The sequence below is a fragment of the Gorilla gorilla genome, chromosome 22, assembly GCF_029281585.2.
Source record: "Gorilla gorilla gorilla isolate KB3781 chromosome 22, NHGRI_mGorGor1-v2.1_pri, whole genome shotgun sequence".
NCBI lineage: Eukaryota > Metazoa > Chordata > Mammalia > Primates > Hominidae > Gorilla > Gorilla gorilla.
Genome location: NC_073246.2, coordinates 42,208,914 through 42,221,662, shown reverse-complemented (window position 1 = coordinate 42,221,662; position 12,749 = coordinate 42,208,914). Strand labels below are relative to the sequence as shown.

Below are 12,749 nucleotides of genomic sequence, written 5' to 3'. Positions count from 1 at the left end.
ATATGGAGAGTGTGTCACACACAGACCTGGTTTTGTTATTAATGGTGCATGCATTTTTGCTGTAGATGAAACAAACCGTTGTGGTTCGGTTTTTCAGGAAGCTGACTCTGAGATGGATGCTAGTGTGCAGGGTGTTTATCTAGGAGTGCTTTATGATCAACAACCGAGGAGGGAAGGACAGGAAGAAGGACTGGGCGAAGAAAGAGTGAGCTGGGATGCAGGCCAATGCCAGTGAGCTCTGGAGCAAGAACAGTCCTTCAGGGTTGTCCTGAGTTTGGGCAGAATTGCTCCTCAGTCAGTCACTAGATTGAGGACACTCCAAAAAAGAGCCTGTCCTTGGGTGAAGTGGGCCTCTGCAGCTGAGACAATCTCCGAGGTGGCCAATAACTTCCAGATGACATCACCCCATGAATTGGTGGTAACATGTCCTTTCTTGAAAAGAATCTGGTCAGTGCAACTCCTCCCACTTACATAGATGTCAAATGGCTATACATGTGGGTCTTAAACACCTTTTCCTAAACACATTTTTTCATTCAATTGTGCCCACTGGCCGGGCGTGGTGGCTCACGCCTGTAATCCCAGCACTTTGAGAGGCCGAGGCAGGTAAATCAACTGAGGTCAGGAGTTTGAGACCAGCCTGGCTAACATGGTGAAACCCTGTCTCTACCAAAAATACAAAAGTTAGCCAGGTGTAGTGGCGGGCACCTGTAGTACCAGCTACTCGGGAGTCTGAGGCAGGAGAATTGCTTGAACCCGGGAGGCGGAGGTTGCCATGAGCCGAGATCATGCCACTGCACTCCAGCCTGGGCAACAAGATGGGAAACAAGAATCTGTCTCCAAAAAAAAAAAATTGCTCCTGCTTTCTATAATGACATGAGTCCAATATTTCAAATTAGAAATGAGAAATATTACAGTGTACCATAGTGTATTGTGTTGTAGTTCATAGCTCAATCGGACCTTTGTCATCAGAACAAGTTTCAACTCAAAAAATCTCTTTAGTTTTGTGAGTCCTAAGATGTTTTTTAAAAATGTATTCAGATAATACTTGTGCGTCTGCTGTTAATGAGATCAAGTAATAATAGGATGGTCACTGCCAGCAAGGTGTTGGGGTCTGTGGGAGAACCCACAGACAAATGATGGCAACACACGACAGGAAGCAGCAAATGTCCTGGGCGAGGGGCAGCAGAAGGTCCAAAACAGCAGCCATGACACCTGGCGCAGGAGAACAGCAGGGAGACAAAGAAGAGAAATGCAGACATCAACATAATACCATCAGAGAAATATGCAGTATGTGTTTTAGGAGCAGAGGAAGTGGACATTTATCTAATTCTGGGCATAGGGTAGGCTGAGAAGTCTTAAGGAGCCAAAAAAGAATGTCCAAGAAAAGCTGAATTGAATCTCAAAAGGGTCTAGAGCCTGAAACGGTTTCCAAAAGCAGAAACAATTGAGTGTAGTTTTGCCATTATAAGATGATCAGAGTGAGAATGGGGCTCGGACAGGGTGTGGGGACAGAGGTGGGTCAGGTGCAGTTGCTCACATGTAAGAGCCCCTATGGCTGACACAAAGGATACTCCCAGTAAGCGAAGGTCTGCATCTGCACAGAGAGGACCAGGCCTTGGAGAGTTAGCACATCCTGCTGAATCCTAAAGGTGTTGGCGCAGAGGGAAATGCTCGCAGCAATGTTTTAGAAACATTAATCTGGTTGAGGTGGGTAAGATATATCACAGTGCAGAAAGATTAAAAAAAAAAAAAAAGAATGACCAGTTAGGACACAATTGAAAGAGTTGTAATTAAAAAGGTGATAGTACTGTGTTTGGAAAAAGAGAAACCACACAAAAGACATGTTGAGAATTGGAGTAGACAATACATAGCAGCACACTCTCAGCAGCTGGACACAAAAAGAAATGCACAGCTAGGAACACTTTTATTATTCGAGGCTTCTTGCAACCAAAATATTTTGCTATCACTACTAAGAACAGAGAATTGAAGAAGCTTAGATTAAGGGGAAATTTGCTATGTTTGGTTTGGGATTTGAGATGCTTCTGAGACATCAAGATGAAGATATTGACATACTACTGAACAAGCAGGCATGAATCTTGAGAAGGAGTTTTTGTTTGAAAATTTAGATTAGGAGTCAACGGCATTGAGCTGACAGCTGGGGCAAAGGAGGTGCTGAGACCGTCAGGGAGAGAGAAGGAAGAACAAGGCCAGGTCAGGACACTGAGGAACAATGGTTCCATTCGCGTATGATTAGTGAGAGACATTCCTTTCCATCTGAATTGTTGAACTATTTATTTATGGTTTTCAATCTCATAATTCAGTTTTGTAATGTGTAGTATGATTCTTCAAATGAATGTGATATCCACCCTCATTAACTTTTGCCATGGGATCTATGAACTCTCATAAACTCTTGTAGGGTACTTATCTGTCTTTTAGACATTTAAAGTAAATACACATAAATGAACAGAGATGGTGACAGGGTTTGGCTGTGTCCCCACCCAAATCTCATCTTGAATTTTACTCCCATAATTCCCACATGTTGTGGGCGGGACCTGGTGGGAGATAATTGAATCATGGGGGCAGTTTCCCCATACTGTTCTCGTGGTAGTGAATAAGTCTTATGAGATCTGATGGTTTGATCAGGGATTTCCGCTTTTGCGTCTTCCTCATTCTCTTTGCCTGCTGCCATCCATGTAAGGTGGGACTTGCTTCTCCTTGCTTTCTGCCATGGTTGTGAGGCTCCCCCAGCCACGTGGACCTGTAAGTCCAATTAAACTCTTTCTTTTGTAAATTGCCCAGTCTTGGGTATGTCTTTATCCACAGCATGAAAATGGACTAACACAGTGACAAAATTTATTGTTTTAAAGAATATATTACTGGCCCATTTAATTAACTTAGAAATAATTTCAAATCATATTTACTATAAAAAAATTGTGTGATACAATTCTAATAATGGAACAAAGCTAACACTGCAATGGCCATATTAGAATCTTTATTGTGTAAAATAAAGAATAATTCTATATAGGAAAAACAATATGCATTATGAAATAATACCAGGAAATAAAATAATTCAATCCACTGTTTAAAATTACAATATAATATGAGGAAAGATTTTTATCACATCAGTAACTATAGCGGACATAATGTTCTTCTATTTTATTTCATTTAATTTTAAGTTCCAAGGTACATGTGCAGGATGTACAAGTTTGTCACATAGGTAAATGTGTGCCATGGTGGTTTGCTGCACCTGTCAACCCATCACCTAGGTATTAAGCCCAGAATGCATTAGCTATTTTTCCTGATGCTTTCTCTCCCCTTACCCATGCTTTCACATGCTTTCTTCCTCTCCCTGTGTCCATGAGTTCTCATTGTTCAACTCCCGCTTATAAGTGAGAACATGCAGTGTTTGGTTTCCTGCTCCTGCATTAGTTTGCGGAAGATAATGGCTTCCAGCTCCATCCGTGTCCCTGCAAAGGACATGATCTCATTCCTTTCTATGGCTGCAAAGTATTCCAGGGGGTATTTTTACCACCTTTAATCTCTTGGTGCCCACTCTGAATGAGAGTTGTGAAATTTGGCCTGCATGATTTAGTTGTTAGTATGGCTGTGGTCAAAAAGTCAAAAGATAACAAGTGTTGGCAAGGCTGTGTGGAGAAAATGGAACCCCGTACAGTGTTGGTGGGGATGTAAATTAGTGTAGACATGATAGGAAACAATAGGAAGTTTCCTAAAAAAAATTATATAATCCAGTAATTCCACTACTGGGTGTATATCCAGAGGAAATGAAATCACTCTGTGAGGGGGGTACCTGTGATCCCACGTTCATGGCAGCACTATCCACGACAGCCAAGACATGGAAACAACCTAAGTGTCCATTGGTAGATGAATGGATAAAGAAAATATCACACACACATACACACACACACACACACACACACACACACACGAACATTATTTAGCGTTTCTTGTTTGTTTTCTCCAAGTCACAGCAGGTTCAGTGCCTTGACACTTTCTGAAACTAAGGAAGACATGGATGATTGGGTCCAGCTATTTTTTTCTGTCCATGGGGAACATGTTTTCTTAGAATGGAGAATGTGGCCAGAGAAAACTTTGGTCTGCTGTTTTTACTTATAACGCCTCCCCTAAAGGAGGTATACTTCTCATTTGAGTACACCTTACATAATTCAAAAGATGTAAATTTATCAAAATATACTCAAAACTCCTACTTCATTCATCCACAGAAATTCAAATGTGGTATTTCAAATCTATGTCTAGAGAAAAACAGATACTTGAAACATTTTTTAAAGTTTTGTATGATTTGGGCTATTACAAATATGCCCAAGACACAGTTCTTTAAGGAAACCTTAAAGATAGATCCTAAAAGTCATCTCCACCACACTGCAAGGACAATGCCTTGTCCTTCCCTGTCCTTCCCACCCAGAAGGCAGGGCCAAAGAATTCCCCACTGGCTCACTCTTGCCTTTTTTGCCTAGGTCAATGTCAGTTAATATCAGCTCATATTGAACCCCACGGGGAGCTTGGAGTGAGAGGCTAAGAAGGGAAACTAATGGAATCTAAGTTGATGTGACCCACGCAGCCTCTGGTTTCTTTTAGCACCCACCAGCTCCAGCAATATCCTTATTACTCCCTCATCATATGTCTCTGCATCTTGGCCTCCTGCCCTTCCTGCTAAAGCAGGTGCAGGTCACAGGACCAGCAGCCTAAGTCACGGTAAGCTAGGTGCATCTCTGGCTGCTGCTGGTTGGAAGTCACTGATCTCAGGGAAACAAACTCACATAGCAATTCAGAGTTGGCGCAAGGACTGTACCTAAATAAACAAGGCCAGATATTGACTCAAGCTCCCCAACTGGCCCTGCCAGCAGAGGGGAGAGTTGGCACGGTAGTTGGAAGTCCTCGGCCCCTAGGCTAATAAGACTATGAAGAGGAGCTTCACTCTTGTCCCTGCCATGTCGGCATTATTAAGTCCTGGAAGTGTCTGCCTGATCCTCTTTTCTAAGTCATTCTTTTTTTTTTTTTAATTATACTTTAAGTTTTAGGGTACATGTGCACAATGTGCATGTTAGTTACATATGTATACATGTGCCATGCTGGTGTGCTGCACCCATTAACTCGTCATTTAGCATTAGGTATATCTCCTAATGCTATCCCTCCCCCCTTCCCCACCCCACAACAGTACCCAGAATGTGATGTTCCCCTTCCTGTGTCCATGTGTTCTCATTGTTCAATTCCCGTCTGTGAGTGAGAACATGTGATGTTTGGTTTTTTGTCCTTGCGACAATGATAGACTGGATTAAGAAAATGTGGCACATATACACCATGGAATACTATGCAGCCATAAAAAATGATGAGTTCATGTCCTTTGTAGGGACATGGATGAAATTGGAAATCATCATTCTCAGTAAACTAAGTCATTCTTAATGACTTCAGGATTGTCTAAAGTTCAGAGTGTAAACATACGTTCATCATCACCTCTGAAAGTTTTTTTTCTAAAAAACATTATTCAATAAAAATGAACAAGACATCCAGGCTCGGTGGCTCATGCCTATAATCCCAGCACTTTGGGAGGCCGAGGCAGGTGGATCACATGAGGTCAGGAGTTCGAGACCAGCCTGGCCAACATGGTGAAACCCCATCTCTACTAAAAATACAAAAAAATTAGCCAAGCATAGTGGCGTGTGCCTGTAATCACAGCTACTTGGGAGGCTGAGGCAGGAGAATCACTTGAGCCTGGGAGGTGGAGGTTGCAGTGAGGCGAGATCATGCCACTGAACTCCAGCCTAGGCAACAAGAGTGAAAATCCGTTTTAAAAAAAAAAGAAAAGAAAAGAAAAGAAAAAAAAAAGAAAGAACAAGGCACTATTCATCCCACTAGTTGTGGGAAATAAAAAAGATAAACTTGATAGATCTCCTGCCCTCCTGGGTCACTCTACTTAAGAAAATGGGCGCGTCCATAAATCACTGTACTCACTTGAGTCATCAATGTGATAAATTCCATACAAGAGTTTTGAACAAGAGTGAGTAGAGGAACCGTTTACTTGTGTTGTATGTACATTGTGGAGAACTATATCAGACTGGGTCAGTCATCTAAAATTTAGCTAAACGATGTTGTTAAGTAGCAGAATTGACCAAATAACCAGACTTATGGGTGAGGAGATCATGAAGGTACACCCCGCACTAGAAACTCCCACCTTTTCACAGCCTCCTCATTTTGGAGTCACACCTTGCACTGAACTGGACAGTAAATAGCCCTGTGGCTGCGCAGAAGAGCTACTTGCTGTCTATTTAAATGCAAGCTGATAATGAACTGTGTTTCATTATCACCTTGTTACACATGAAGAGATAGAATCGCAGAGCTGAATAAACTGGATCAAGATAACACTGCTAATCACCCAGAATTGATGAGCACCCCACCCATGATTTTATCAAAGTCTTATACTCCTCTAGGAGAAATCAAAACATTTCCCTCCATGAAGAAGAATATACAATTAATTTTTAAGAGACAAGACAGAAATATATTAGTCTGATCTAATATTCTTGCTAAGGGTTTAGATAGAGTAAGAGTGAAAATTGACATTTGGCAGTATTCAATGGCTCTGAGCTGACTAGAAAAAGGACCCCCGCCATTACGTAGAGTGAAATACACAAGCCTGGTAATAAATGACCTTTATCAGATATTTACATACTTCTTGTAGAAAGGGTATGTCAAAAGCGGTGCATGTCATATTTGGAATTTCTGCTCCTATGATATACAAGCTTTTACTGTCAGCAAGATTCAGATAATTTACCTTATTTAGGTGATATCATGAATCAGGTAATCAGTGTGTCTCAAATAGGAGGTTCACCTTTCCCAAAATCATGAGAAGAGTTTTCTAATCACTGGAGTTACTTTGTGCCATCGACTTTATGTCTTATGACTATAAAATATAAGACTTAAGATGCTTTAAAAATTTTATGCATTCGTATGCAGCAGACTTGCAGCTCACAGCTGATGCAAGCAAGGCAACTTAAGCAGTGAAGAAAGAATTGACATGATTGACAAATAGGTCTTGTGATTTAATTTACATTAACAATGATGTAATGTGCATACTGACCTAATGTGTCCTTACATAATGTGGCAAGGAAAGCAACACATAGCAAACCTAATTTTGACATTCTTCTGGGAAAACGCTTTTCCTTATAACTAAACTTTTCTTTGATATTTATTTTAACCATTTTGGAAAGGCTTTTTTTTTGGTAGATATGTTTTAAAATATTTTAAATGTATCTTTTTTATTTAATATGTTAACCGTGACTTATAATTCAGAATGCTAATTAAGTATTACGATTTTGTATTAATTACAAAAATGCTGACTACTAAGGGCAATGTGCTCCCAAACAAAATGTCATCCAACTACTGTGTGTGTTGTGTTTTTGTGTCTGTTCTTTATAATTTACTTTTAGTTTCTCACCCTCCTCCTTTTGCTTGCCAACTGTGGCTTCTTACTAAGCCCTCTTCAATATGCCTGAACTCCCAGAATCTGATTTAGGCCAAGATATCAGATAACTGACAGTGTTGTAGTGATTTAAAATAAGATGTTCAAAGTCAAGGATTATCCTTGGAGTGACGTGTGTGAGATTTAGTGCATTAGCTTTCTGACACTGGTTTTTCAGTGCTTTGAAAGTGTACTTCTTGATTTTCAGCCCTGTTGCTTTGTACTAAAGTTATGATAAAAATATTCCTTAAATACCATACATTGATGAATTGCAAATATTTTGGAATTATAGAAAACACAGGGTTTTGGTTTTAATGCTGATTCTTCTATAGCTACCTCTTACTTCTGTTCTTGAAAATTTGTATGTGCATATATTTCCTGTATTCTGTAACTCTCTTATGCTCTAAAGGGACATTCTAATACTTTACAATTATTTACAACCTACACTCTATGTTTTCCTTTTTTTTGAGACGGAGTTTCGCTCTCTCTCCCATGCTGGAGTGCAGTGACATGACCTTGGCTCACTGCAACCTCCGCCTCCCGGGTTCAAGCAATTCTCCTGCCTCAACCTCCCTAGTAGCTGGGACTATAGGTGCGCGCCACCATGCCTGGCTAATTTTTTTTTTTATTTTTAGTAGAAACGAGGTTTTGCCATGTTGGCCAGGCTGCTCACGAACTCCTGACCCCTGGTGATTTGCCCACCTGGGCCTCCCAAAGTGCTGGGATTACAGGCGTGAGCCACCACGCCCGGCCTTCTTATTAAATAGCTAGATTAAAAAATATGCTATGTCTTACCTTTCTTTCTTGATTTGGAGAAAGTAAATCCTTACGTGTTCCGTCTCCCTGTTGTAACTGATAGAGAAAATTAGCCCAATAACCTTTCAACTTACCTGTTTTTTCCTCATCTTAAAGGCTTGTGAAATAGAACAAATGCTAAGAAACTGATTCAGATACACGACTAAGTTTGAGAATTACTGTGTTAACTCATTCAGAGCTCAAGGCAGCACTCTATTTTATAAATAAGGAAACTGAGACCCTGAGAGGGGTTAAGTAACTGTAGTAAGTAGCGTAGCTGAACTTAAACCAAAGTAGCCTGGCTCCAAAGTTCTTATCTTAGAAAAATTGTATGTAATTCAGACAGTAAGCACCAAGCCAAGGTTTGTCTGAGTATGCTGACAGCCAGGTTTTTGTGTCCAAGAAATCAAAGGGGAGGAAATGTAATTGTTTTCTTTAATAAAGCATAGCAATTTGGTATTAATAATATTTACATATATAGTGAGCATTTATGCCACTTGAGGGCAAGATTTAAAGAAATACAAGCACCTTTGGTACAACATGACGTTTTCTCCAGCACATTCCAACTGAGAACGTTCATACCCTTAGTCTGATCCGATTCTCTCCACCAGCACTGGATAGAATCTCATCCTGAGACGTTTTTCTCTTAGCATCAGATCAGCCCTTTTCAATCCCAAAGGTCTAACTTTACATGGAGAATCCACAGCAGGATTGACATTGAGTATGCTTGTCGGTACCTTTGGCCATTTAAAAAAATTAATTTCCCTGGCAAAACCTAACTTGAGCCACCTAGTTCTTCGAGCTCTGGCTGTATTTGCAGTTTTGAGTTCTAGCTCCCAACTGCTTTTGAAAGCAGACAGCAGTCATAGTAATAATACGAAATAAGAGACGCGCCATGGCTGCGCTTCGTTGCTGTCTGCGGCCTATGGCTATATATGGAGGCTCCACTGGCAGAGGCTGATGGGTTATGCTCATTGCTGTGTGCCCAGCACATTCACTGCTGCCACACACATCCCAGATGCTCAATAAACATGACTTGATTGAATGAACAAATAAATGAATGAATGGTTTTCTATTCAAATTTCTCAGCCGGATCCCTTACCTCTTCCTTAAGCTGATAATTGAAATGGACTTACAATTGTTGAATAAACTGTAGAAACCTTTAATAACTTCATTAGGAAAAACTCGTAGTTTAATAATTGGTTTATATTAGATTATCACATGATTAATCATCTTAGTTTGTACTCTTAGTCATTTCCAAGACCCTGCATACAAATAAACCTTTTTCTTTCCAAGAATGTATGCAAAAACACAAAAAAGGCTTACATTACAGGCTCCGATATTAGTTATATTGACATGATTTAAGCCCTCCGAGAATAGTTAACTAGTTCTAAGACCAAAAGGGCAAGGTAACATCTTTGAGTATCACTTTTCCTATCTGCAAAGTAAAGCAATAAATAACTAATCCGTAAGGCAGATGAAAGAGCATATTGCTTTGCTCATAACTAACAAGTAACAGGTAGAGTTCAAATGTGGTTCATCTGACTCCATTTTAACTATTTCAGAATGCTAATACCCTATGACATCATCTAGGAGGGCACTGAGGAAGAGAGTTCCTAAGGCAAGGTGGACAAAACAGGCATCACTCAGCAAAGCTCAGTCAGGAAAGAGCTTTCCAGGCTGAGTTTGCTTGCAGTGTCCATGGCAGGCCAGGCTGAAGGCTATAACCCGACCTCCTTAGCAATACATCAGCAACTCAAATAACCTGCCACGGACCAGTTCACAATTAAAAGTTACACACATAAAGTGTGCAAAACTAAGAGATGCAAAGTAAAGATGTAGTTATTCTAATATGAAATAAGAATTTATAATTAATGGTTGTTATTAGTTGGACATAACAGAGAACTTTAACAATAAAATTGGAATATTTATTTTACTTTTTTTTTTTTTAGTTTTTTAGAGACAGGCTGGAGTCACCCAGGCTGGAGTGCACTGGTGCCCTCGTAGCTTACTGCAGCCTCGAACTCCTGGGCTCAAGGTATCCTCCCGCCTTGGCCTCCTCAGTAGCTGGAACCAGAGGTGCACACCATCGCACCTGGCTAATTTTTTTCAAAAAATGTTGTCAATATGGGGGTCCCGTTATGTTGCCCAGGCTAGTCTTGAACTCCTGGCCTCAAGTGTTCCTCCTGCCTTGGCCTCCCAAAGTGCTGGGATTACAGGTGTGAGCCACCACATCCAGCCAAAATTGGAATCTCTGCTTCTTCAGTGGGTTTAGAATATGCCTATTTACAAGGCAGGAAACAATTAGAAGGGGAACAGTAATTGTAGTGTTATAGTCGCAAAGTAGGAAAGAAACCTCCTCTTGTATACATCATTTTAAAAGGCTTTGAAGGAAAACCAAACCTAAATCCCTCTTTCACACTATTTATACTACAGATATAGTCTGAAATGTTTTCATTCAAAAATAATTTTTAAATTAAAAAAAGTTTCTTGAACAAAATTAAGTAACTTGCTGAAGTACAAATTGAACCATGCTTTTTATTTAAAATGATGAGAAAATTCAAATAATAGAAGCAGAATTTCAAATTTGCTACAGTTCCTGTATTTCTGTGCTATATCTATGATCGTCTATACTACCCTTTCAGTGCCGTATACAGGGTTAAAGGAAAAGCAAATGTAGAATAAGCACAGTTTGTTATTATCTTTCTTTTTTCTTGCAGTTCCGCCTTTCATACAACCCTTTGAGTTTCCAAGATTCTCCATTGGGCAGCGGGTCTTCATCCCCTGTGTTGTGGTCTCAGGGGACTTACCCATCACGATCACCTGGCAGAAGGACGGCCGGCCAATCCCTGGGAGCCTTGGGGTGACCATTGACAATATTGACTTCACGAGCTCCTTGAGGATTTCCAATCTCTCCCTCATGCACAATGGGAATTACACCTGCATAGCCCGGAATGAGGCCGCCGCTGTGGAGCACCAAAGCCAGTTGATTGTGAGAGGTGAGCAAAGGATCATGAGCCACGTGGCATCTGTAGAGTTGATTTAACAATGGTTTAGGATGACGGGGCTTGAAATATTGTGAAAATAACTAGAACTTAGAAATTCAGTTTTATCTCACTAAAAAAAAAAAAAAAAAAAAATATGACTCTAAACCCAACCATGAATTCCCCTAAACTCCAAGATAAGGTTTTATTTACCTAAAATACTTTTTAAATAATTAATAGCTAAGAAGGTGGGAGCCATAGGATTTAATTCATGAAATAAGGCTTCCGTATGCTAAGCCAATGAGTTTTGAGGACTAACGTCCATGAGCTTTTGCTTTATTGTATTCATATAATATTTTTAGTATTTCTTATTTCAATAAATGGTTTTTTAAAAAATATGTCTCAAAGCTATATATCAAAGTTTTTCTAAAGAGCCATGAAATAGCTTTTCATAATGTTTGTTTTAGTTTTAGAAATGTGGTTTTCTTTGCCCATCTATTCTATTTAGCATTAAATCTATCATTATTTTGGGACGCCATTGCAATGTTTTAAAATTAAGCAGAGTATGGTAGTACTTATTCAAAAAAATTAAAATAGGGTAGGCTAACTTGCAGAAAACATTGGCAGTAATCTCATTACATCTAAACTGTAAGCATCAGTCTTATTTTGAACTTCTATTCAAGTCACCAAATTCCCATTAAGGCTCACACTCTTCATCTATGAAATAAGCTGCTAGTGTTCTCTAATGTATATCAAACACAGACATTCTGTGATGTTTATGATTCTCCAAGAGTACTATACATTAATCTACCATTACAATATTCATCCACATTGCAAAAGTAACTGTCTGAAGTTAAAGATTTATATTAACAATGATTATTTGCATTTTAAAATTCCCCAGATTGTGGTCCTAGAGTGGTTGTTAGGAGGGGGAGGATTTCTGTAATTTCCCAGAGAGTGGAGATAGCTCTTTCTTGAGCAGGAGATTCTCATGTCCTTCTTCATTCCTTACTCCTTGTCCCCTTGATACCTCTTCTTCCTTGCCAACTGGGAAGAAATGCACTTTTTATCTAACTGCCAGCAAAAGGAAGTGACACAGACTTAGAAGTCATAGGAAGAAACTCACTTTGTATTTCTGAAAAAACAAATTTCCCAGGTGAATAATTTAGAAAATATATATTCAATTAGACACAAACTTAGCATCCTCATGACATTTTTCTCATTTCCACCTTGCACTTTGGAGTGGAAGAATTGGGATACTTGATTTTTTCCCAAATTTTGAAAGAAAGATAAAAAAGGGAGCCAACCTAGTATATGTTTCCCAAGCGTTTTCTTATAAGCAGAGTTAACTCTTGGGTTTGTGAAGGGCAAAATAGTACATCAGCCTGCTTTCTATATAATCTGCTCTGAAGGATCCAGGCCAGGAATCTGAAACGTCAGATAAAAATGTACAGGGATGCTTTTTGTACAACTTGCCC

At 39.7% G+C, this 12,749-nt stretch overlaps 1 protein-coding gene across 1 annotated transcript in view; it reads left to right on the top strand.

Moving 5' to 3' along the window:
- DSCAM (DS cell adhesion molecule) overlaps positions 1-12,749 on the top strand; it is an 836,416-nt gene that overhangs the window by 523,539 nt on the left and 300,128 nt on the right. The window contains exon 9 of the mRNA XM_063702725.1: positions 11,008-11,286. Within this exon, the coding sequence (XP_063558795.1) occupies positions 11,008-11,286 (279 nt within the window). The remainder of the gene's footprint in view (positions 1-11,007; positions 11,287-12,749) is intronic.